A 24,457-nucleotide genomic window follows, 5' to 3' on the forward strand; every position below is an offset into this window, starting at 1 on the left:
CTCTCCCGCTAATTCCATTCGACAATGCAGACCAAGTATTTCGCTTTTTTTGGTGTCGATAGTTCGACCGTTCGAGCAGGTATATTCCACCAAAGCCCCAAGTACAGGGTGGTGGAGGTGAAGGCGGTATCCTTCAACAATTCCCAAGGGATACCGAGGGGAAAGGAAATGCTGTCAATATCTGCGAACGTGAAGGTGAACTCTGAGTCGAATGTTGAGCAAGGAGAGCGGGAGGAAAGGTCTTGCAATGGGAAATGGCAATTTTCAGGCATAGACATCAAAAGAGCCATCGTCGAACGACTCACCCTTATACCATAGTCTTCCTCCAGATATTTGCTGGCCCGAACGGGCCAGCAAACGATGTGCAAAGGCCCGCTGTAAGTTGTAACTCTCCAGATGCTCCCTTCGAATGCGAAAAAATAGATGGTCATCGACCCATTTCACAAGTGGGCCAACACCTGCAGCGCGAAGAAGGTCAGCACCTGTGTCGGCCACATGGCCATCAACTCCAGCAGAAGGTCCCATACCAAAGGATATGCAAGTGTCCATGCAAAAGGACCCGCCAGGAAGGTGAACGACAGCTGCTGGCCACTGAGAGTGGTGCAGGGGAACTGTGTGGTAAGCTTCAGCCACGTCACGAGTGGCTGCCTGAGACCCCAGCGGGAGAGAACAGATGATGGCGCAAATGGACTCGAAAGTTCCCCAGGAGCAAGGAAAACTGTCTGAGTCAACTCTGGCATTGATGGATCTATTGGGGAAAGCTGGTGAAGGCACCAGCGGGAAGGAGAAGTTCTGGATGATGCGGAATTTTCCTGGTTTCCCAGACTTGGGTATGATGGAGATGGGCGAAGACTGAAAAGGACCGAGTAAATGTAAGAGTTCAATACGCGAGAAAGGGCCAAGATAGCGCCCAGTGAGCAGCTCTCGAGCAAGTAACTTGTCGAAGGCGTCGTGAAAAGCAAGGAGGGAAGGGCAGTTGGGAGGGGTTTGCATCGAGGTGATGGGAGGGAAGGTGAGGTTGAAACCAAGTTGTAAGCTATCAGGTAGAGTCAGATAGTCTTCGAGCAGACCATGGGTGACCAACTGATGTTCCCACATTTGAGCATTATAAGGAGACATCGGGTGCAATTTTCTGTACTCGAGGACAGCTTTGAGCTCCATGGGTGGTTGCGAGGCAACCCGAGCAAATGTGGCGATCATCGTGTGATTGACTGGTGCATCTGGACCGTTGCCAGTCGATGCAGAGAGGTTTGTTGGAGGCGCGCAGTAAGAGCTGTTTGTTGGTTCTGGTAGCGACTGTGGGTTGCACACCGTCCCACAATCGATCTGTGGAGCAGTCGATGAAATTGTGATTGTTCCTTCCAAGGCAGACGGCGCACACGGCTGAGGAGCGAGAGCTGTGTGCGCCATCTCGAAAAACCTGCTTGGAGGATGACTGATGCGCAGCATGGTTTTCAGATCCCTTCTTGGCAGCCTTTGAAGGGGGAGATAAGGTGCGTTTCCGAAGAGGAGGGGTCTTGGACCGATGTGAGTGTCGTGAACGATGGTTAGTGGAAGACTCAGAATGTCCGCCTCGTGACCGACTGTTATGGGAAGAATCATGATTCCTGCTCTGTGAAGGTGGGATGTTGTTCATCTGTGGCCGCAGAGTGACATGAACGCGAAGTGGTACACAACAATGGTTGACACAACAAAGAGTGAGAAACACAAACACAAATGCAAACGCAACGCAGTGGTGAACACAAAAGGCATCAATTGAGATTGTAGTTTGTAGAGTACATCAACGACATGAACGCGAACACAAAATGCAAGTAAGTGTCAAAGGCATGGTTTGAAGGCGTGATGTTGAGAACGAGATAAATAATTAGTGCTGTTCATCTGCGAGAGTCGATAAGTACTGACCTGAGATTTGTGATCTCGATGACGAGATTCACGGAGGACACGGTCAAAAAGACGACCCAGCACAGTGTCACTGATGATGGAGAGGTCCCAGGCTCCATTGCCTAGCGCGACAGCAATGTGCCAAGCCCTCCGCTGTTCCTCTTGATAAATCATTAAAGCCCGTTGAGCTATCTGATCATTGGAATTCCAGTAACGATGTGTCATGATGGCTGCCCAGAACCTTGCGAGCATTAAGACACGTTGATTGGGCCAATCACGTTCCTCGAGAGCGGCCACGATACGAGGAATGGCTTGAGTGAAGTCAATGGGGGAGAGGAAACGGTCAGGGACCACGTGCTTGGAAGGTTTGGATGCCGCTGCGCTGATCCAAACTGTAGTCCCGTCCTGCTCTGAAGGAATGAGTCCCTCGTCGTCTTTGGTGCTGTAGGAAAAGAGGGCTTCCTCCAAGCTGGTGTTGGTCCAATAGTAGAGCTCTACAAAGTGTCCCTTGTCAATTTTCCTTAAGGCGAATTCAGAAACGAAAGCTTCTTCCTCGTTGGTGTCTGGCCGAGGACGCATCAGAATATTGGTATGTTTGAATCTATTCTTCTTTTGCTTGTCAGCGCGAGCTGTCTCTTCCTCTAACTGGCAGACTTGACGGAGGCGAGTCACTTCCGCTTCGGCTGCGAGTTCTTGTTCGGCACGAAGACGAGCGTCTTCCGTCAGCTGTTGTTGCCACTGGGTGCAAAGGTCATTGTTGGTGGCAACCCAAACTAAGCATAGAGACTCGGCAGCCTGTTCTTCTGTGATGGTGGCTGAAACGAAGGGTGCGCGAGAGGCGTGGTAGCGTTCGCTCGTAAAAATGGGGCATACCAGCAAACTCGGATCAGAGTGTAAACGATCCATTTCAAAATTTTGGTGTAGAAAGAGTTTTGATCTTATTTTTCAATATAGGCAGGTCAGAGATTTGAAGGAAGAATAGGAGAGAGGAAAGAGCAAGTATTGAGTGACGAAGGGAAAGGAAGGAAGAAGCGTGAGCTATCTTTCTCAAACAGGCATAGACCTTATTCTTACCACGCACTCGTGCCTCGTACTTAGTCAGAATCCAAATTATTTGTGCAAATACCTGTTCGGAGGTGTGTCAGGAGTCCTGTCGAAGCTCTTTACCTTATTAGGAAATGCACGTGACCAAAAAACACTGATCAAACAAGCACGGTGCTCCGGCTTTCCATAGTCCCGTGAGTGTGGAAAATGTTTCCTCAATGTTAATGAGTAGCAAAGGTTGTACTATTTATAAAATGCTACTTCTTTGCAGTCGTACATTGTGTGGTTGAAATGCCATGCCACTCAATCCAGTCCCTGCCCACCACCTCGAAATGTTCCTGTAACGATACAGGAACTGCCAAATCTTCCGTCTCTCGGCCGTAATGCATCTCTCCCGTCTGCCGGGTGTGTCCCATAGCAAGGTTCGCAGCTTCAGCCAACAAATTCTGGCCCTTGTATGACAGAAACTTGCGCTGCAAGGCTTGCGCGAATTGGCGGTGCAACCGCATGCTGAATGGTACCTTCAAATGTCTCATGAACCAGGTTCGAAGGACCAGAGACATTCTCTCAGAGTCCCACGCTTGCCCCAGCGTCACAAAGATACGAGTCTGGTACAGTTCCGTAACCTCCTGCTTGTGAGCTGGTGTACTACATTGGAGCTGTAGGATCGCTGCTATTTCGACAGGACGAACGATCCGAAGTAGAATAGTAATGACCTTGGCAACCTCGTAGGGAATGACGCGTATTATTGTCTTGTAGATCCCTGTGAGCGCGGAGGATTTATTGTAGTTGCTTTTTGTGACCAGAGTCCCAAGCTTGCTGGAGAAAAAAAGGTGTCTTCTGGATTCTCGCCCATTGGCATGTTGCCACATTTCTTCCTCAGTGCCGCGTGCCGGAAGAGCCAACAAATGCATCAGCAGATAGACGTACTCCCAAGCTAGAGACACGTCAACCAACCACCGGCTGAGCGCGGCGGTGTCCCAGCTGATTCTATTGGTTGCGTCATCCCATCGACACAGGGTGCCAAGATCGGACAGAGAGTCCAGTAGGACTGAAGAATCCCCTAGGTCATTGGCGTCAAGGGAGAATGCAAACAGGCCGTAGCCCCTGGCGTCTTCATTTTGATCATCGTGTGATGGCACCTCTAAGCTGGAGTGCGGGAGTGTGATATTGAAAAGTACTTTGGCGCGAACGTGGGCGATGCAGTCTTGAAGAGTTGACTGGACTGCAGCATGATACTGCTTGATATTGACCGTGTGCGTCAGAAGGCGGACAGAAAGTTTATCGTCCTTATCTAGCCACGTAACAATGGCTTTGGTAGGCGTCTTGCGAACGATCCAGCTTAATGATTTGATCCACTCGCGCACAAATCCACAAGGGGTGTTTTTCATTTCTGCTGTCCATTCCTCAATGATATCCTCACAGTATCTGATACCACCGTTGCGTCATGTCAGACAAGTTCTGCCAGTGAGAACAAAAACTCACTGATCCCAGTCCTTTCCAGGGTTTCTCAGCCCACGCTTCAGAACATCTAAGTCACCCTGATCAGCCTCAACTGTACTTTTGACGGTCTTCCGGTAGACGCTGAACTGCCGGTCTAAGAAGTCCATTACGAAGAGCCGAATGTCAAACTGTGTCCGGACTGTGGTAGGGGTTATGAGCTCTGGTGTAATAAATCCACCATCTGGATGGACAGCGCGAAGACAAACAAATGCGGCGACTGGACTGATGTACCGGTTTTGGAACATATCCAGGGTATTGGAAGGCATGTAAAGTTGTTCTAAAATATTGTGTATGGCGTCGGTGAGATCCTCACAGCCCTCCTGCGATGATGTCAGCAGCTTTTGAAGTATGGCTGAGGCTTCTAGCTGGCTGTTGGTGAGGAAAAGATGGTAGGAGCCATTGGTTGTTACGGTAGACTCAGGGCCCATAGGAAGCAGGGTGTACGTTTTCTGGGCTATACACCTGAGAACAAAGCATAACAATCTCACTTCTTCCGAAGCGTATGCGACGCGGGAGTGCCGGCAAGTGGGTGCATTGAAGCGCTCGGCCAAAGATTTTGCTCCACTACAGTTGAAATATTTGTATTAGCGCTAATAAAGAAACAGAATGCATGAACTCACTTTCGTGGCTTAACTAGAAGCTTGCGGATTACTAAATTGGCTTGGGGAACATCCTCACAAAGTCCCTCAATGCGAGAAACCACAGCCTTCTGGAGCCATTTCAGTAGCCTTTCCCCTTTGCCAGGAAGGGATACCAGGTGGCATAATGCAGCTGCCTCATATGGTGCGATATGCTCTGATGCGCCGACCTGTTCAAAAAGGGTAGTACGGCCTTCTTCGTGAGTTTCCGTCCCCCTTGGTCGGCAGCTGCAGGCATCAACCGTCGCAGTTCAGTTGCTAGGATAGATAAGTCGCCTGTCTTCTGCGAATTACTACCGACTTTACTATCGCCACCCCTGACTGCAAAATAAAGAGCTCTTTTCAAACCCCGGTCGAAGGCTTGGACTTCAACGGCTTGGGAGTCACGGCTCACATTGACTTGGGTCTTGCCATGGTGAGAACACTTGACATTGTGGTTGTGCCAATGCTCTCTAAACCCCTTGTTAGCGATGTGATCCGGCCATGCGTAGTCACATCGGGAGCATTTGCGGCCTGGTACAGGCTTCCCGATGTGCTTTATAGGTCCACGTTGATTAGCCAGCGGTCGCAGCGCCCGAAGTTCAGCATTCGTCAGGACAACATTGGGAAAGACTTGTATAATATCGGCGTAGATTGCATCGATTTGTGCATTACTTTTATTGCTGGCCGAATGTTTCAAAAGAGCCACAGCATGGGGGTGACGGGTGGTGTTGTTGACAGACAAGCTTCCGAGCAGGGTGAAGCAGTGGCTTGCGAGCTCAACTAGTGGTACACCGTATCCACAGTATTCACCGTTATGGAGGTGTCGGCAAACAATTAGGTCGTAGTCCTCCAGATAGGCACACTGAATTTTCTGGAGAACATCATGGTTGTTAAGGTTGTTGAGAGCAGGAGATGCACTGGGGTCAAAGCGCGGGCTAAATTCCTCAACTATGTCCTTCCGTCTAATAACGGAAAGTTGGAACAGATGTAAGTTACGCACAAATCCACAATGTTAAGACATCACTTACAACCCATGAGGGAACAGCCTGCGATTCACTGTTCTTGCAGATATTTTGGAGACGTCAATGCCAAACTTCTGGAGTCGTCCTAGTTCATCACCAGGGATGCTCACTTCAGAAGAATAGGGAGGCGTGGCATCGGCAGATGAAGCAATCGAACGCAGAGGTCTCTGAGTGATATAGGGAGCTGGCAGGAACCATGACAAATGGTCGAACCTTGGGTAAGCTGATAATTTTAACCAAAGCCTCTGTGGCAGGGCCGATGGACCCTAAGGCATGTTCAGGTTGGGCTGATGGGGCTTCAGTAGAATCTTTGGCTCGAGGGGGCACAGTGCCACTACCAGCGTCGTCGTCTGAATCTTCACCAGATGACACATTAGCCAGCGCTGCTGTAAAATCTTCTCCAGCGTTGTCATCCCCGATGGCCAGATATTCTATCCCCTGGACAATAGCTTTGACGTTAGCCTGTTCAGTGCTGATGGCTAGATCTTGAACCGCAGCCTCAATGTCAAGGCCTTCTGAGTGCAAATCTGGTAAAACATGAGCATGGAGGCCGATACCATAGAGAGTAATTGATACCTTGCATTATCTGACCTACATCAACACCGATTGTGACATCAACCCCGTCATCAACCTCGTCATCACTGCTATCTTCATCTTCCATATTATCTTTATCTTCCTTAGAAATACCACTAAAGTGAGTAACCGATGGTGCTGTTGAAGCCACTGAAAAAGAGAAATGTCATGTTAAACCGACTGGCAGACTTGGAGACAGTCCTAGATTCACCTGCACTAGGCTCAGTAGTCATTGATGCGGTTAGGACTGAGGTGAGTCTATCGATTATTGATTTCTCGAATGCGCTCTTCTCATTTTCAACCCTGGTTGGACATAATTTAGTTAGTACATGGTGGTCATAGACCAAGTAGCCAGAATTTGAAGGAAGTCTTCCGTACGTGTATACAATTGGACTTCCCTGGTGGAATCCGGCTATTATGGAACACATTTTGAAACCTGATTCTGCTATAACCTGCTTCTGATATTCTTTGAGCATTGATATGCCAAAATGAAAGACGCTGCACATTTCGGTTGTCGGACTGCTTAAGCTTCCATTCTACTAGAGGGAATGATTTACTTACGGGCCCATGGCTTGTTCCATTGCACTGCTTGTTTGATCGCATGCCATTTTGCAATGCGGCTTCAGAAGTACTACTAGGTATAGAGGAGGATCAAATTGTCACTATGGGCAGGCGAACTCGACTGAACCGAAATGAAGCGAAGCCATCACCAAAATTGCCTAACTCAGACACGGCTAGACTTGGCGGTATCCGACAATGACTAGGCCGTCACCCATGTCAGCGATGTCAGCTAAATCCCGTAAGCGATCCAGAGCCCCTGATTCGGAACGTTTCAAGAAATCGAACCACGACGTTTGCCGAGAGTCACGCCCGCTAGCGGTCGTGAGAGAAGGAAAGCCTAACACTGACAGTCAGATCATTCCGATACCAAATCTCAGCCACCCGCAGCTCTTATCTCACCAACGTTTGGGCAACTTCACGACAATGCAAGAAAACAGTTACTCGAAGGAATCATGGCAGACAGTAAGTAATGAGATCATCTTAGTGTTATTGACTTGGTCTGTGGTGTATGCAGAAATGTCGTCGTATTAGAAGTGAGTAATATTGGTGCTCTAACGCCTCACTCTGCATTGCTCGAATCGATGGAGAAATATAATGAGGAAGAGCTCAGGAAGCTAGACGAGAGACTAGCAGAGGAGGAGAAGCAAGAGGGAGAATCTGAGATATCAGACGCTTTGAAGGCCAGAGCCAATCATCTAACTCAAATTGGTGACAAGGTATGTCTTTCCTATGCCAAGTCATACAGGTACTGAATATTGTCTATATGTAAAGGAAAGCGCAGTCACAGCGCAAAAACTTGCCCTTGTGAAAACACCTGGCCTAGGCTCGAGGATAGATGTGGTGTTCACTCTCATCCGACTAGGATTTTTCTTCGGTGATAATGGCCTAATCACTGAGAACCTCCCCAAAGCAAAAAGGTGTGCTATCGCAAAACTTTGCCGCGAATTGAATTGACATATCATACAGATTCATCGAGGGTGGTGACTGGGATAGGCGTAATCGTCGAAAAGTCTACCGCGGGCTCCGTATGATATCCATCCGCCAGCTTAAGGCTGGTAGCGCACTTCTCAATGCACTATCGACATTCACTGCCACTGAACTCAATGTACAACGACTTTGTCACTCTCACCATCATCATAAACGCTCTCACTCTCAAATGAGTAGATCTCAAGAAACGGGTATGCTTGTTCTCCTAGTATTTCCCACTGCTGATCATATTTTTTGTAGCTCATTACCGCACCAGAGGTTATCTCCGTTTTGCGCGAAATTCCGATCCTCGGAGACCTCTAAAACAACCTTGACTGACTGTCATTACGCAAATTCTTCATCACACTCCGTACATTTTTCATACTTACAATCCACTTCCGAGGCCCTTGTCTATCCTCACATTATACTTGTTTGACGTCAACTGACATGCCATACAGCGACCCTTGGGCAGACATATCTTCTGCCCTCGCGACTCCTTTTGCCTCATACCTGCTACTATGTACGAGAGATGCGCATCTTGGCATACAGCCAACTTCTGGAGTCCTACTGCAGTCTTACTCTTGAAAGTCTTAGTGGTGCATTCGGCGTCGGCGTCGGCATCGAGTTTGTTCACAGGCATGTATTATCTGCATGTACGTATTCCTTGTCTCTGACCATCTCTTCTAGTGAGCTCTCACGGTTTATTCCCAACGGGTATCTGCATTGCACCATCGACAGGGTGCACGGTATTGTGGAGACGACGCGGACATCGCTCAAGAACGCACAATACGACAAAGTCATAAAGCAAGGCAATGTCTTGTTGAATTCAGTACGAAGATTCAGTAAAGTGCTGCACTAGTACTTTGTCTCGTCTCAGTGTTTCGTGTAACCGTCCTCAATGATGTCTGTGCTGTTTATAGGCGCTTCGTTGATTACTTGGTGTCTTGCAATTACATGAAGTTCGGTGCATCAATTGTATTAGTGTTAGTAGGACGGAAAAAGCAAGACAAAGACTGGCATTAAGTGAGCTAAGAGTACAGTAACACGAACAGAGAACAGGGAAATCCAACAGCCGATAATGCTCTTCCTCATGCAAAGCAGGAGTGCCGCCCAAATTGATCCCAACAAGTCGTTTTATTTACGTTTTGCGGTGATATTATTCATGGTAAGCCGCACCAGAGATGTGCATGACCTAAATATTGATAACCCTGATGTGTATGCTGCACTGGCCAAGACTTTGTTGGAACCGAGTAGGCTGACTAAGGTCCATCCTATATAACACACGAAACTCCGGGTATTACTCTTCTTCATTGAAATCTCCCTGGGCCTCACCTCTTTCAAAATAGAATCACAATGCAATCCACCACGACGGTGAGTTATTCAATAAGATAATAAGACATTTCAGTACTTACTCACGTTCAGAAAATGATCAAATTGGAACTCTCCATAACCATGGAACATCTTTCCGAGCTCTTGCACCACAATGTGGCGACAACAACCAGTCAAGACTTTTTAGCGAAGCTGGATAAGCACGTCTCCACACAAAATCGCTATGAGGAAGCCCTAATCCAGCTCGAGTTTGAGAAGCTCAGACGGGAAGAATTAGAGGAGATTTTAAGAAGGCAGGCGGCTGAATATGAAGAGATAGCCAGGTCTGCCCTCGCAAATGCCCAGAAACTTCATGCTTCCCGAGTAAGTTACTTGATAGTCATTTGCATATTGATGCTAACATTTTCTGGCTAACTTTGATAGAAGTTTGTGTAGGGAAGGTTTCACGGGTCCAAGTCACTGGTCATACTTACTTACTCTCCTTTTTGATTTATGTAATGAGCAACCTAATCGTCACATTCCTTTTGAAATAACATTAATTTGGACAGTTGTGAGCGCTCTGGAGGGAAAATTGGTCATGGCAAGGGGGACCAGTTTTACCCCTTGCCATGGCGAAGCTGCCCGATATTCGTCTACAAATTCACGTGCCGCATCGCTCGTGTGCTTGACGAACGTTGTTGTCTCAGACCGCATGCGGTTGCCCATACCACCTCGGATTGCCCCAATTACTATGCTGCACTTTATTGCCTGAATTTCATCTGTCGTGCTTCGAATTCCCTGGAGACTTATGTTCTGGACTTTCGTGAGCGCTGAGGCCGTTGTTTGTTCGTGCAATTACTGTTTACAGACTGTCACTAGTTTGACGGCGAGTCGATTGTGGTGACTCACAACAAGGTGTTCGTGTCATCATCTCTTCTTGTCTTTCAATCGGTTGGCTTCTGACCAATGTTATGATGTATTGACGTCTGTTATTTCATTTCCTTGCTCATTTCCGACACAGCTCCACCATGATCGCAAAACATTTGAGCCCCCCTTCCGGCTCTCTGCGCTGGCTTTCTCACCTGTACTACTGCCTAGCACAAGGTCATCCCATTGTCTGTCCTCATTCTCGCGCTAAGATTGATCATGGATCTGTATTTCGCATTCAGGAACGCCTTTTGTTTCCGCAGTCAGCCGGCTCTCAAATCATCCGCGGTCCTTTCCAAAATGAAGACAAGATAACGGTGGAAGAAAAGGGGCTTGCTGTTCATATACAGTTTTGAAACCACATGACGGTCAGTTTCTCATGAATTTGTAGAGCTGCAGATAGAACCCTCCTAAGCGAATCTAGAACCTGGGCTTAAAGAGGTCCAGGAACTCACAAAGACTTAGGAGGGTAGCCTACCTATCAGGTCTAGGCTGTAGTGACGGAGTTGCAGAGTATAATGGTGTCATTTTGCGACACTGATATGCACATGTGCTGGGCAACGAAACAAAGTATGTACAAAGTTCGTGCTTAGTCTTGAGTCATGTGTAGATGAAGGTAAGTCGTCACTCTTGTCATCACTTTCTTACAGTTTTGGTCTCAGCAAAGTCTTTAGCACTACAGTAAGGTCCCTAAGCTAGGAGAGAGGGAGCCGCCTATCTGTCTAGACCTAGGGTTGTACTAAGATCAAGGGGACACGTACATTCCCCCAATCTGACGGCACGCGGGTACCACTGGAAAAAAGGTCAGGAGCAACGCAAAGGCACTCAGAGCGGAGGGTAGGTACTAGGGCGCATAAAATGCAGATCCATTGTCCCAGATCTACTGTCAGTTAGGCTCCATGACGGCATTTCCGACAGCGTGATAAACACACAGGACAAGCATTAGTACTGTAAGTTTGGTGAGAAGTGAATAGAGCACTCTATATTGCATTGTTCTGCGCTCTTATTTTCAGGAGTAAATGAGGAGAAAGATATAGTTTGCTTTTGAAGTGGGATGAGTCCCAATGGTGAAGCAACGACGTTACGATCGGACTCGGACCGAAGTGTATTATTACATAATATGAAGGTAAGTCGTAACCCTTGTCAATCACTTCCTTACAGCTTTAATCATCTCGCACACGCTTGGACAATATCATGTTGCCTGTTCCTTTTGCAGAAAGATAGACATGCCACCACCGACGAGTCACGATGGTGAACTAAGGACAGCTGGTCAGGGGGGATCAAGGCTACATCGAATACCGGTTGTTATGTTTCCACACCCATCGGACGAGGTTGCTGACTTTGTGCATCTTCAGGTGCCGGTAAATGCAGCCTGCCAGAATGTCCAGCTTGGCGCGACGTGTCAAATCATCATATCTTTTGGTCCTCGCTCGGATCGGCAGTGTTTCTTTATCCGCCCCCTTTTGATTTTCAAATCCCAGTTGGTCGAGACGTTACGCGTTATGGTCAACCCGACCAAACAACTTACTCTCTCTCTATAATGTACAGTGTTCGAACGACTCATTTCAATCCAGCCACAGCCAACAAATCATCTCTCCTGTTGAATATACAATCATGGTTTTCTACGCATATGTCAAATATGTACCAAAATCCATTCTTCGTTGTCTGCGATGTCGTGCTAAATCTCTGTTCAGGTCACGGATAACTCGGGCTATCGATACGTGATTACCTTTGCCAGTCGCGAAGTTGCGGATGAGTGGTGGCGTGCCGTGTCCACTTCCACCGTCACTAGTTTCGTGACTAGCGTTCAGCGTGTCAACGCCCAGTTCTACACCCATAACGTGGGTGTGGCAAACGCCGCAGACTCCCTCACCACGACTGGGGTTGCGACCCAATTTCTCGGCAAGGTGTTTTTCACCTTGGAGAATGACTTGGGTGTCGCGGCTTGAGCATTATCCCACGGCCCGAACATTTCGCGGACCACATCAGCGGAAACTCGTAAGTCAGTTCCTTGCAGGACGTTCTGCATTTTTCTGATAATGGCCCTACCAAAGTTTCTTCATTCGCTCCAAAGTCGCTCCTTACGACTATTGGTACTATCCCACATCGTCTAACACGACGAACGCAGGTGTATGTTTCGCGCACCGAACGCACTCGCTTCACCGTTAGTCTCACCAGCAGGCACTGCAGGGACCGTCATGATTGGCTCTGACGATGTCGTTATCACGTTGACCACCTCTGATCTGTCGGTCAACGTCGATGCCACCACCGCTCAAGTGATTCTTTCACTTGCTCCTCTGACGGGGTTGACTCTTAGTACCCTTTTGACCAACTTCACCGTTGGGTCTTCCTTGTCCGTCAACGACGAGACCATGAAGGAACTCCTCTACACGGTTAATGGGGAAGAGTGGGAACTCGCTTGAATTGCTATCATTTGACACAAAGCTGTCATGCACCCGGTACTGTTATAGTCTCTTCCCTAGATAGCCGAAAGTGTACTGTTAGTAACGCTATGAATTTTCTGTTGAACGCCTGCAATCACATGTACCACTGCTTTTGAGATAGACTGGTGATTACTAGTCCGTCAATGAGACGCCCTGGCTATGCCACTCATGCGTGGTTATACAAGCCAGGCTGGTCCCGAGCCTAGCTTGCGGCCTTTGAGATGCGTGAATCCTTTTGGCATCGACCTCTCTACTAACCTGGCATCCAAATGACTCAGACAAATTTGTACACATTCATTTTTTGTTAGTGATAATCAAAATCCAGGTGCGTGCCGTGCTGAATGGTATCTCCACCGGTAGGTCGTGGACTCTAGTGTTCTCTACCCCCATGGCCATCACATCTGAGTCAAATATAGCATAAATACACATCTCTTTTCAACTTGATTCGTTCATATTCATACACCAATGATAAATTACTGCTACATTGTTCTTAGTTCAAGTTGCTACAGCGGGCCTCACCATGCTCTTCTCGTACCATTCCCTCTCGAACTCAATCGCCTTCTTCAACGTCCCTGATGTGCGCCACCCATGTTGTTCGCCATCGAAGAAATGCGCCTCAACATGCCCCTTAGATTTAATGATCTCATCAATAATAGTCCAGGATTGTGAAGGCGGAGCAACTGCATCATCGTTGCCTTGAAGAACCTGTTAGAAGATGATCTACCAAACACAACGCATTTCATCGAGATGTGAACATACGAGTAATGGGGTTTTGATGTTTGCAGAGAAATACACCGGGCTCCGGTCGTGCCAAACTTTCGGAATCTCTTCTCTTGTACCGCCGAGAAGCTTTATGATATACATGAGCTCGAACTTGTGCGTATCTTCTGCAAAAAGCTCCATGTTTGAGACTCCGTAGCTGTTCGTGGCACTTGCGAAAAATTTAACTTTGCTCGCTGCGGAGGAGTCCAAGGAGATGGCAGCAAGGGTAGTAAACCCACCCGCACTCCCGCCCCGGATCGCAGTGCGTTTGGTGTCAATGAGGGAACTAATTTGAGGCGATTGGATTGCGCCAACGCAGTCGCTCACGTCGGTGATACCCCAGTTTCCTTGGAGGCGCTCCCTTTGTCACCTCTTCAGCGTTGTTCCACGGGAAACACGACAGCGAATGGTAACATACACATATGCGCGCCCATAGCACGAAGAGCCACTGTAATTTACATCCAACCTGCAATTTATGAGCGTGATGATACTTCGGTAGTCGACAGGACCTACCAAGCATATCCTCTGCTTGTGAAATACTGCTTCAGCCAGTTCAAATGCTGGGTCTCTAACCCTGTGGGACCACCATGTACGCTAAGCACGCAGGGCGGCTTCTCGTTGGGAATGCTCGAACCCCCATACGCTGGGTTATTCGGGGCGTAGTACACAGCATATACGGTCTTGTCACCTGCCACTTTAAACTCAAGCGGGGTTGGAAGCGAAATGATGCCTTCAGGGAATGGAGCGGCAGACGCCGATGCGGTAGATCTGAGTACCTGGAAATTTGGCACGAACGATGGTCCTGTAAGAGTGCAGAGCATAGCTGCGCCAGGAGCGTTGCTTTGCAATCCCGTGAAGACAAAAGTGTAGTCCGACAGACGACAGACATTGTTTACCACTACGAAGTCGAACGATTCGTCTTTGATCTCTACGTAGGAACCTGTGGTGATATCAACCACATAAAGGACACTGTGCCATATGTATTGCCGGTCTACAGGCCTACAAACGCACAAACAGAAAGATAGAATTGTCCCGCGATGGTGCAGCGCTACGTGCGAACTGACGAGGCCTGGCTTTCGTCGGGTCAAGTGCTACATGACTTTGATCAGTACGCAACTGAGAGTGTCGCGTCTTAAATGAAACGTACACGCCAATAAGTCGCCGCTTTTTGGGGATACAAGCATCCACTCCTCCCGCTGAAGCTTTTTCGGTTTGCTTGCCTCTTCCTGAAGTTTCCTTCTCCTTTCCTCCCTCTCTAAGAACTCTTCCACGCCCAACTTTTCTTCTATTCGTGAAGCGTAAATTGCAGGAAGCGGTTGAGGCCCAACATCTGAATCCGAGTCGTCATCGTAAGGAGCTTGCGAGCCAGGTAATGATGGTCCTACGTATTGGTGTTTTGGAGGCGCTACATTCGATTCGCTCTTTGACGGCAACGAAGGCCCAGCTGCGCAGGAGGCAGTAAGGTCAGGTGGAAGAGCTGGCGTGTAATCATTGTCTTCTTCAGAATCCTCGGCTGATGCGACGGTTGGAAGGAAGTGTGCTGGGATTTGTGGGCCTATGGAAGACATTTGGGAGCAGCGCATCGGGTAATTTCATTTGCAGCTCCCAGCTTATGTAATCGTAAGGTGTCGGTCACAGACGTTGAATGAATCCTTAGCCAGCGATCGTTGCTTTTTATTCGCACAGTTATGTCATTCCACTACAAAAGCAAACTTTCGTCATCTCTCGTTGTAGGCTGTTGCAACGAAAGTCTATTGGAAGTTGAATAGCTTTCATCAGTCCAAGCTTTGGAAACAACACTCACAGGCTCAGGTTCAGACACAGGGTCTGTACCTTCGTCTCCTTCACCTCCTCACTACAAGATCAGGGCCCCACTCCCCCGCGCGCCTTCGCATTCATAATCCCACGCTCCCTGCTCCCGTCCAGAAACCATCTTCTATTCTAGTTGTATGAAACATCACTTCTAGGCGCTCTACATATACCTGGATTTTTTTTTGGTCAGGTGAGCATGCCGTTGGTTGTTATGAACTTTCTGCTTATTAGTAACATATTACGTGGAATGATAGGAAATCGACCCACAGGATTTGAGATTTACGGTGTCATTCGCGAGTTGCTGAGGCCCTGAGTACTTATAAGGTCCGTGACACGTTTGATACTCTGCGTTCTATCGTGCTGAGGTGCCTTGAAGCAGTCAAATATGTTTGACTGGTCGGCCCTTGATTGGCATGTTACTGTATCATGGTGCTGTTGCTAAAGGCAGGCCTGATGAGTCAACTAGTCACGCTTGACCCTGATTGGAATTGTTATATATTCTGCCTACCAGGCACGGCACCGTGCTCGATACTGATGCCTTCGTTCGACTCTCTCTTAAACATGGAATCACATACCTTCATTCATCTCTCAACCATCCTCCAGTCCCAGGATGTAAGTGACTGATATTTATTGACATCTTCGTTTCACTCATCTATAATCTTGGCACTGGCAGTATTTTTTCGGTGCTGTCATTTCGACCATAATAATATCTCATAGCTAACAGGGTTCGCGCTAGCATCACTAGTGGCCTCTTGGGTGGGTGCTCTTGCCGTTCGTTCAGTCGTCATTCATAAACATTTCGTCACAGGTCTACGATTGTTTCCTAACCTTGGACCAGGAGGTGATTTCATCTTTGCGAGATATGATAGCATGTCTATCGACAGGCTGATTGTTGTGTATAGGTATCTTTGATTCATCGGCCACCGTGGAGCAAAGGAAGTATTCTTTATATCATGGCGAGATACATGCCAGCCTTGATGCTCTCTGTATACTTATGCAGTGAGTCCAGATCGCATGCTCCATCATCAACATGTAGCTAATTAGGATACTGAAGCGAACTATTTCCCGAATGAAAAATTTGTGGTGAGTATTAGTCGGAAACAATGTCACCTGCGATCCTGAAGATTCGCCGATGTAGACTTGTAAAATTCTACAGTCAGCGTGGTATTGTAAGTATTGTAACAATGGAATTTTCCAGTCCCGCTTCAAGTTCGTCCCCCAGGTACTGTTGCATTGTGCATGGCTGGTGCAGAAGGTATTACAATGTTTATAGTGTACTCACGCAGAATACTGACAGGATCTCCAGGTATCTTCATCCTTCGTACCTATGCATTATGGGGGACAAAAGAAATCCATTCTGGGCCTTATGTTAACAACGGTACTGGTGCGCATACAGTTGCGTTCCCACATTATGTACTCTGACATACTTCACTTCAGTGCCTGGGGATCTTGAACGTGGTAATAACACTGAAGTTTTGGAACCAGTCGAAATGTGAGTGTCTTGAAGAAGAGCCGCATGTAAATCGCTCAGTGTAGGTCGATGACAGTCCAACTATCAGACATAGGTGGCGGTTGCTACTCATTATACCACGACACGAAGGCTGCATATAATTGGTCACTTATGGCAGCATTCGAGCTTGGTGAGATCACGAAGCCATAAATGTAGTCGAGTGCTCACTCTGTTGCCACAGAGGTCATGGTATTCACCATTATTCGTGTATATTGGGCATACCGCGAACGAAGGTATCTGCTGCTCGATATCCTTGTACAACACAACATTTTTTACTTCAGAATTGGGCTAAGCTAGTAGTACCCTATTATTTTACCATCTCGCGGTATCGCCAATGCCCGCACCTCCCCGCTATGGCCTTCCATCTTCTTCAACACAACACCTGTCTCCAAGTCCTAAAGACGAAGTGTCTTGTCGTCCGAGCCAGTAATCATTCGTCGTTTGTCGGGGAACACTGCGACGGCGGTTATGCCCCTCTCATGATCTTCAAAAGTTTGAATGGGTGTGGTGCTTGGAATGAGCTGTGACATTTTACTGGAGGTTGATGGTGTTGAGTACGGCCGAGGGATTGTGGGTGTCTTTCTCTAAGCCGCAGAGGTGTGCGTATTGTACGTTTTTATGTTACTTCACCGCGCTAATCTTCCTTGTTTCCATAGACGCCCGAGACACGAGGCAGTTCGCCATTACCGGTTCAACAAAAATGCTCCCAACCTGTCATAACTGACTGCACTGCCTACATGCGTCCGACATTTGTCTTCACAGTTTCAAGCCCTACCGAGACATCAAGCGAGCATCACACCTCCAACAAACTTTCAAGCTCGAGTCTTACGTCTCATGACCGCTTACGGCTCGCTGTAGACTAGTAAGTATTTGCGTGTCTATGGTGCATCTTGATTGTTTATCCTCGTCAGGAAGGGGACGTTTCCAGTACTGTGTACCAAGAACATTGAGCTTGCTTTCGCCTGCAATGAATTCGAGCCTGAGAACGACCATCATGCGCATCATAAATAAATAAAATACAAGAACATTGTAGCGAATGATTTGTGAAGCGCACAGTAGTCTCGATCCTAGCATTCCGATCAGCATCTACCCGTGTATAGGAAGTCAGTCAGAGTCGGATGACGAGCGCTGAGCTTGAAGATGCAAAGAACTTGGAGGGTGCTGCTTACAAGTTCAACACAGATTGGAATCGGACGAAGAAACTGTCAACACAGATTTGTTTGATGAAGACGAGGAATCGGACAAAGAAACTGACGTACATCTATCTAGTACTTTCGCTGAGCGCTGCTAGCGTAGCTCGCAATTCAGTAATTTCTGTTTGCATTCGAATATGTTCAGCCTCGGCTCGGACCCGTTCAGCCTCTCGTTCTGCCTGAACTCGGACTCGTTCTGCCTCTCGTTCTGCCTGAACTCGGACTCGTTCTGCCTCAAATCGGACTCGTTCTGCCTCAAATCGGACTCGCTCTGCCTCCAATTCTGCCTTGATTTGGTCTTGCCCTGCGAGACCTTGTGCGAGACCTTCAGCTCACAGCTGAAAAAAAAACAACGACATATCATCATCAGGAGAGGTCATGACAGAATAGTTACTACTACCTGTTGCTTATTAGCTTCATCAGCTTTTCTCTTCAGTTCCTCTTCATTCTCTATATCTCTCCATCTCGCATCATAATCTCTGCACACAACCTCCACACTATCAGCTTTCCGGATAGCGAACCCACGGTAGTGCGAGCGCTGGTCAACGAGAGCGCTATGTGTTTCGATGCAATTAGGGAAGAGCTGTTTCAAAGTCTCCCATACAGTGAATGAGAACCAGTAGCACTGGTTCTCGTATAGGTCGTAGTATGGAGCGTGTTGGTTCACAACAGACAAGAGGATCGAGACTTGTGCCGCTGACGGACATGCAAGAGGGGAGAAGTCAAGCGTACAAAGTTTGGTGAATGGTGCATAGGTGTCCGCGAGGTACTGCGGAAATGAGGAGCCCTGGCGTGAAGTATGCACAATATCTTCAGCAGCAGTTTCAGAAGCTGAAGGAGAAATAAGGTTTGAGGTGTGAATAAGTCTTGATGAGGAGTTGTTGCGGGGGTCCTGCTTAGGAATGCGTTCGATGACCACGGCAGCGACTGCAGACTCAGAATAATCCCAATGATGAAAATGCAGGAGTAAAAACTCGTGTTGTTTGTTATGGTTGCACTTGCAATACACGACACGTTTGAGTCCACATTGTAGGGAAAGACGGTTTGACATGATGAGTGTCTGCCATGCTGCCACATCAATACGACTCTCCCCCGAACTGAAGAGCCCAGGAACGTCAGTAGGAGACTTTGACATGAATGGACGAAGAAGTGAGGCGAAGAAAGCTCGAAGGCTGAAGCGAGTTTTTAAGTCTTGCTTCATGATTGACAAGGGTTGTCCGCTAAACAGGTATCTGGATGCACGGCAGAATCAATCTATGTATAGTGTCGATTGCAATAGGGTACTAATAGTGGGTTTGTGATACCACATGGAAGCGGCATCGCTGCTTCTCGGCGCTTTCCGAACAAGTATGACCTCTTCCCAATTTCCACTTCAGTTCCAAAACTGACGCATAAATACAACTCCAACTCACTCCTCCCCTTGCAGATTGGTAGACTCGCTGATGGCGCACGCACTATGGAGAATGACGTCGAGCCTGATCTCGTCCTTGTACGATAGCCAGGTGCCCGGCCAGCGTGTGGATGTCTGTGTGAATCGTCATTTGTTCAATGAGATTCTTTTAAAATGTCCTTTCTTGCAAAGATTTTGGTATTGTTGACTATATTCGCAAATTTTCCGTACTCAAAAATACGACCTCGCATCTTCCAAGCATTCCATTCCTAATCTCGTCTCCGCAGATATTCATCTACCCTCTCTTCATGCACTTCACTCATACACCTGCACGCAGTTAGCACTTGCCTATGAGGAGGTGAATGACTATGCAAGGTCTGTTTATTGCTCTCACTTTTGGATGTGATTGACTGCCCTAATTCTCCAGTTGTTGTTGCACCGCAACGGTCCACAGTGACCATTTTAGGATCCTTTCTTCGACGCCCAAGAGGAACTTCTACTTCGCAGCAACAACCATCACCAGCAGATTCCCTACCCTCTCCAATAATCCCGTCAACAATAAGACGACGAAGTTTTGTACCTCAAATAAACTCATCTTCGAATAACACCACAAGCCTTGGTCCAATTTCAAACATTCTACATCGCGGACGGTCAGCCGGCACCGTCCGAACACGCAGACATCATTCGTGTAGGCAACCGAGCAGAACTCGTTTTCTCCACAGCCGCTGTCGTCCTTGCCTCACTTCCATAATCGGATGGGCTGGCATCCTCTTCAATAACCGCTCTTTCCTAGCAGTTTACACTTTCACTCTCTGGCTTTGCTTTGCCCTCCTTGTCACCCGCAGCTACATGACCTACAAACAACGTACATTCAACCTCGAAGGCAAGCTAAATTCCCAGTGGTCTCGCGATCTCGGTGCAACCGGCCGTCTCAGGATCCAAAACAAGCTCCATTGCTGTGGGTATTACTCCCCCTTCGTCGAAGCTACTGTCTCCCAAAGCTGTTACGCCCGCTCCGTCCTCCCAGGGTGCAAAGAAGCATACGTCAACTTTGAGAAATGCGCCTTGGACTTCTGGTACACTATCGCTTTCCCCCTGGTGCCGCTCCAGCTCGTAATCATGCTTGCGGGTCTCTTGTGCTCAAACCACGTAACCTACCGCTTCGGTAAAGGCATGATGCCCAAGGCCTATAGGCTCAGCATGGCAAGTATGGCTGTCATCATGGATAATTATGCCAAGTGGGTTATTTCCTATCTATCCCCGCATGTATGTATTAATATTTTCACTAAAGCCAACTGGCGGAACAATACGGCAGCGAAATCGCGTCTGATATCTTAGCGCGGTCTTGGCACCTTGATTCTGTGACATATGCCTCCGGCGTTGCGAACGGGACAGGCACAACATATGCACTTTCTCAAGGCAGGTACGATTCACTGGCGGTGAAGTCGCCCTACACGGAGAGAATATGAATGAGTGAGCGATGATAGATGGACTAGTTTTCTTCCAAAATTTCTTGCGCTGATACACGTGCTCTGATATACTGTGTCAAGTTCTTGCTTTCCTATTTACCCTGACGACTTTAATTATGCAGCTGCCGAATGCTGGCTGCACGTTCTTGACTCACCAGTTTCGCTCATTTCTGCTATGCCTCGTACGCGATTGTTTCGGTGTACTGGCGTACATACAGCTATTCAATTTCAATAGCTACCTCCATTCTTTACATATGATTAACAAATATACCGCGTGTTTCTCGTGTTTGAGGATGTGTAGCACGAGTTGACCAACCAGTCGTTTCAACAAGTGGTCATTTAAATTCGCGATGTCCCTACTTGAAGTACACGGTTAAGGCCTCATGTCAAGGTGTTCCTCAGAGTGAAGTGACCGCCATCCTCAAGCGGGAGGATAAAGCGATACTGTTCGAGGGAAATCCTAGACTACCTATCATTCCAATCTGCATCAAAGGCTGCACAGGGCATCTCGAAGAGATTCTTCGGTCTGATTCATTTGTCCCTCAACAAAGAGTAGCCGAGAGGCATTCGTGGATCTTCTTGCTGATTGCGACACAGATAAACACCATGTAGAAGGCAATCGAGATGATGGGAATGATCTACATGGTTGATCAAAGCTCTGATGAGCGATTTCAATGAGATTATAACAGCGAAATAACACACCAGGTCTCCTAAAACATAAAACCCGTTGTTCGATAGGGCGAAACATACCAGCGAGGCGCAAAGAGCTGCAGAGTATTAAGGCGCGGCGTCTACGAGTACCTGCAATATAGGCATGTCATTATTCGTAGCGTAAGTCCCAGAGACATTGCGTTCGATCGTCCAGATGTGATATGCCAACAGTCCTGTATATATTCAGGTCATTAATATCATAGACCTCAGTATAGTGCTTACGCAAAAGTGAACTTACCTGAACTGAGCAAATTAGTTGCAAGCGTCAAGGAAAGGAACACCGTGATCCAATGTCCAGTCTGGTTGCCGAAGACGTTTTTGGCATTGGTAGTCGGTGCTTGCACATAGACCATACAAATACCAAACGCTTCGAAACAACACACGTCAGGGCATCCAAATTTTTGCGTACGATTGCAAATAACCTGCGACACCGCACCACATCATGCATGGTAGGATGATGTTCCAGACAGATCGCCAAATGGCGTAACATCAATAGATCTCTTTTATGTAAGTCACCAGGGTTTCAAGCTTGCTGGCAGAAAAAACTTGAACGCACCACCACTCCGTCACCCAGCAAAGTTTGCAAAGTGATTATCGTATTCTTTGTCACAAATGTTTGTTGGGTCACGTCTGCAAAGAATCTTGCTGGCCCATCATGGAAGGTATTGCCATACTTCACCAGTCCATATTCGAGACGAATAATACCTACGATCAAGTGCTAGGGAGACTTTAGCGAATGAAGTTGGATGAGAGTGGTAAGAAGCTGACCACAGTCCCAGCGCATGCAGCAGCACCAACGTACCCGGTTCCTGCATTGGTTTCGTCGTCTACGGATTTGGCGACACGGTAGCATACGCCTGCGCGTTCGGTGTCTCCGAGTGCATGTGCGAGGTGTGCGGCGTGGAGGGTAATGCGGGCGCTATATGAGTTAAATAGGTCGTGTGCGTGGGTTAGGGAGAGTAGTGCGTTGAGGTGTGTTTCTGCGGCATCGAATTCAGAGCGCTAAAATTGATATCTGTGTTGTAGGCTCGTGACCAGCCTGGCTTATTACCACGGACAAGTTGAGTGGTGAAGCCAAAACACTTAACAACATCTCACACGTAATAGTAAAGACTGGTTACGAGTCTAGCGAAGTTCGGCATTTACGAGCTGGAACAAATTGCAATGCCCCGTTTCAAACTTTGACTTGCTCTCCTTCAAGTTTTACACGTAAGTCTCGCGTGGCAAAGCACCAAAAAGTCATGCGATGTGTTACCATTTTCCTTCTAAACTCTCATCCCCTTCTTTCAGTACTGATGGCCATCAGCACAAACAGTGATATCCATTCACAGTTCAGTGAGGATGGCTCCGGCCTATACTCACCCATCTTCGGGACTCAATTTTCTCAGCTGCTTGGAGACAGTAAGTCCTATCAAACTTGTACTTTCAAACAATATTGATCGTCAATTTTGTCCACAATGAAGTTCATTATTATCAAGAACAGCTAGATATACAACATGCAGCGGGTATCCTAGCCTCTCAATTCGATTACACTAATATCCACCCACACCTTCACCTTCTCGAAACCCCTTTGGATCTTCAGTTTCCTCTTCCACAAAGAAACCACATTCAAGTTGTCCTTGACATACCGCCCCATGCCTACCCTAGCACCTGTCTTCCACCCTCTCCAGCTCATGGTGGCGCCATCAATTTGTCTTACCAACTTGAAGGCCCCGACAACCGAAGATATTCTGCTAAGGACTTTCGCGCACAATCTTACTCTTCAGGTGGCTCAGCGCAACCTTCTGCAATACAAACGCCAGAGAGTACTAGATCCTCTGTTCTAATGTCAGAGCCAACCCCTCAACCACAGCCAATGGCATCCACACCACAGGATCCGCTTCACAGGGAAATTTCGAATCAAGTGATAGCTTGTCGGCAATGGTGCGTTCATTCTTATTCTTATTTCAGGCTGCTCATTCACGTGGTTGCTAAGTCGTGCAAGGAAAATTCGGTGCGACTCCACAAGACCAATGTGTCATAATTGTGTGTGCCGCTCGAATGAATGCCAATATGACGCAACACCTAAACGGCGAGGGCCTGATAAAAGGCCAGGCACTCGCCAGCGCTCACATAAGAAACGTCTGATTGATGGCTCACCGCCTCCTTCCCTTCCATCCAAGCGGAAACGCACTCAGAAATGACGACTCCGAGCTTCTGAGGGAAGCTTGTGGACTTCCCAATGTTCCCGCTTTGTGGCCTGGAGGGGATATAATTCAATTCCAGCCCTGGTTTTCACCCACGGGCTCTGACCTTTCTTTTTTCCAATCCTAGTGCCCATGAATACCACCATCTCTCTACACCCTCCCATCACCCTTCACACCAGCTCTGCGCTTGCTTCTTCAACCTGCAGCCTAGCTATGCCGCCACCGCCACCAATTTTTTTCGGAACAGCACATCACGCATCACGACCGAGCGGCACGTCCGCGTCAAGATCCAGCGCCACCTCCGCGCTCGTCGTTGATATTTCCTTCGTTATCTCTTCCCATCAATCCTCGTTGTCTCTGTCCACCAATTACCACTACCTGATACCCTCATTTTTTGCTCGATGATCTCCACTGCATCCTGGATTTTCTCTCCTCCTTGCAGTTCCACCTCATTATATACTACCCTACTGTTTACATAGATGTTCCTGTCAAATACTTTGATAATTTGTATATCATACCCTCGAGCTCACTCAGTAAACCAAAGACACGAATTTTTGAGTTCATAATTAAAATAT

General features: G+C 47.7%; 10 protein-coding genes across 10 annotated transcripts; 4 read left to right on the forward strand and 6 right to left on the reverse strand.

Moving 5' to 3' along the window:
- Positions 1-1,129: 1,129 nt before the first annotated feature.
- On the reverse strand, positions 1,130-1,381 carry F5147DRAFT_558869 (uncharacterized protein; the record flags this gene model as incomplete). The annotated part of the gene is made up of 1 exon (XM_041430554.1): positions 1,130-1,381. A coding segment is annotated over one exon (252 nt), but the record flags the coding sequence as incomplete, so codon positions are not given.
- A 178-nt stretch (positions 1,382-1,559) lies between these two features.
- Positions 1,560-2,787, reverse strand: F5147DRAFT_657337 (uncharacterized protein; the record flags this gene model as incomplete). The annotated part of the gene is made up of 2 exons (XM_041434256.1): positions 1,560-1,583; positions 1,903-2,787. The coding sequence occupies 2 exons, from the start codon at positions 2,785-2,787 to the stop codon at positions 1,560-1,562; spliced, it is 909 nt and encodes a 302-aa protein (XP_041287273.1).
- A 395-nt stretch (positions 2,788-3,182) lies between these two features.
- F5147DRAFT_820858 (uncharacterized protein) lies at positions 3,183-6,876 on the reverse strand (the record flags this gene model as incomplete). The annotated part of the gene is made up of 8 exons (XM_041443683.1): positions 3,183-4,353; positions 4,411-4,992; positions 5,049-5,236; positions 5,257-6,010; positions 6,077-6,237; positions 6,284-6,597; positions 6,662-6,793; positions 6,855-6,876. The coding sequence occupies 8 exons, from the start codon at positions 6,874-6,876 to the stop codon at positions 3,183-3,185; spliced, it is 3,324 nt and encodes a 1,107-aa protein (XP_041287274.1).
- A 523-nt stretch (positions 6,877-7,399) lies between these two features.
- On the forward strand, positions 7,400-9,058 carry F5147DRAFT_720544 (26S proteasome subunit RPN7-domain-containing protein; the record flags this gene model as incomplete). Its single annotated transcript, XM_041438819.1, has 7 exons — positions 7,400-7,553; positions 7,592-7,666; positions 7,739-7,920; positions 7,976-8,121; positions 8,171-8,322; positions 8,629-8,794; positions 8,858-9,058. 7 exons carry the CDS (start codon positions 7,400-7,402, stop codon positions 9,027-9,029), a joined length of 1,047 nt encoding a protein of 348 aa, XP_041287275.1. The 3' UTR covers positions 9,030-9,058.
- A 2,961-nt stretch (positions 9,059-12,019) lies between these two features.
- On the forward strand, positions 12,020-12,828 carry F5147DRAFT_657340 (uncharacterized protein; the record flags this gene model as incomplete). The annotated part of the gene is made up of 4 exons (XM_041434257.1): positions 12,020-12,046; positions 12,100-12,312; positions 12,356-12,407; positions 12,575-12,828. The coding sequence occupies 4 exons, from the start codon at positions 12,020-12,022 to the stop codon at positions 12,826-12,828; spliced, it is 546 nt and encodes a 181-aa protein (XP_041287276.1).
- A 516-nt stretch (positions 12,829-13,344) lies between these two features.
- F5147DRAFT_820863 (Alpha/Beta hydrolase protein) lies at positions 13,345-15,179 on the reverse strand (the record flags this gene model as incomplete). Its single annotated transcript, XM_041443684.1, has 5 exons — positions 13,345-13,554; positions 13,609-13,972; positions 14,030-14,059; positions 14,125-14,551; positions 14,759-15,179. 5 exons carry the CDS (start codon positions 15,177-15,179, stop codon positions 13,345-13,347), a joined length of 1,452 nt encoding a protein of 483 aa, XP_041287277.1.
- Positions 15,180-15,984: 805 nt separating this feature from the next.
- F5147DRAFT_657342 (uncharacterized protein) lies at positions 15,985-17,083 on the forward strand (the record flags this gene model as incomplete). The annotated part of the gene is made up of 10 exons (XM_041434258.1): positions 15,985-16,035; positions 16,141-16,179; positions 16,232-16,264; positions 16,326-16,422; positions 16,478-16,506; positions 16,562-16,592; positions 16,622-16,678; positions 16,730-16,807; positions 16,861-16,915; positions 16,960-17,083. The coding sequence occupies 10 exons, from the start codon at positions 15,985-15,987 to the stop codon at positions 17,081-17,083; spliced, it is 594 nt and encodes a 197-aa protein (XP_041287278.1).
- Positions 17,084-18,182: 1,099 nt separating this feature from the next.
- Positions 18,183-19,306, reverse strand: F5147DRAFT_820874 (uncharacterized protein). Its single transcript, XM_041443685.1, has 2 exons — positions 18,521-19,306; positions 18,183-18,380 (listed from the first exon to the last, which is right to left on the reverse strand). The coding sequence occupies exons 1-2, from the start codon at positions 19,259-19,261 to the stop codon at positions 18,195-18,197; spliced, it is 927 nt and encodes a 308-aa protein (XP_041287279.1). The 5' UTR covers positions 19,262-19,306; the 3' UTR covers positions 18,183-18,194.
- A 276-nt stretch (positions 19,307-19,582) lies between these two features.
- F5147DRAFT_657344 (uncharacterized protein) lies at positions 19,583-21,135 on the forward strand (the record flags this gene model as incomplete). Its single annotated transcript, XM_041434259.1, has 5 exons — positions 19,583-19,615; positions 19,776-19,891; positions 20,362-20,754; positions 20,808-20,939; positions 21,108-21,135. The coding sequence occupies 5 exons, from the start codon at positions 19,583-19,585 to the stop codon at positions 21,133-21,135; spliced, it is 702 nt and encodes a 233-aa protein (XP_041287280.1).
- Positions 21,136-21,527: 392 nt separating this feature from the next.
- F5147DRAFT_657345 (uncharacterized protein) lies at positions 21,528-23,371 on the reverse strand (the record flags this gene model as incomplete). The annotated part of the gene is made up of 8 exons (XM_041434260.1): positions 21,528-21,623; positions 21,787-21,869; positions 21,935-22,063; positions 22,106-22,118; positions 22,253-22,414; positions 22,465-22,615; positions 23,059-23,118; positions 23,244-23,371. The coding sequence occupies 8 exons, from the start codon at positions 23,369-23,371 to the stop codon at positions 21,528-21,530; spliced, it is 822 nt and encodes a 273-aa protein (XP_041287281.1).
- Positions 23,372-24,457: the final 1,086 nt, after the last annotated feature.

Source organism: Suillus discolor (assembly GCF_016758755.1).
Source record: "Suillus discolor strain FC423 chromosome Unknown F5147scaffold_83, whole genome shotgun sequence".
Taxonomy (NCBI): Eukaryota; Fungi; Basidiomycota; class Agaricomycetes; order Boletales; family Suillaceae; genus Suillus; species Suillus discolor.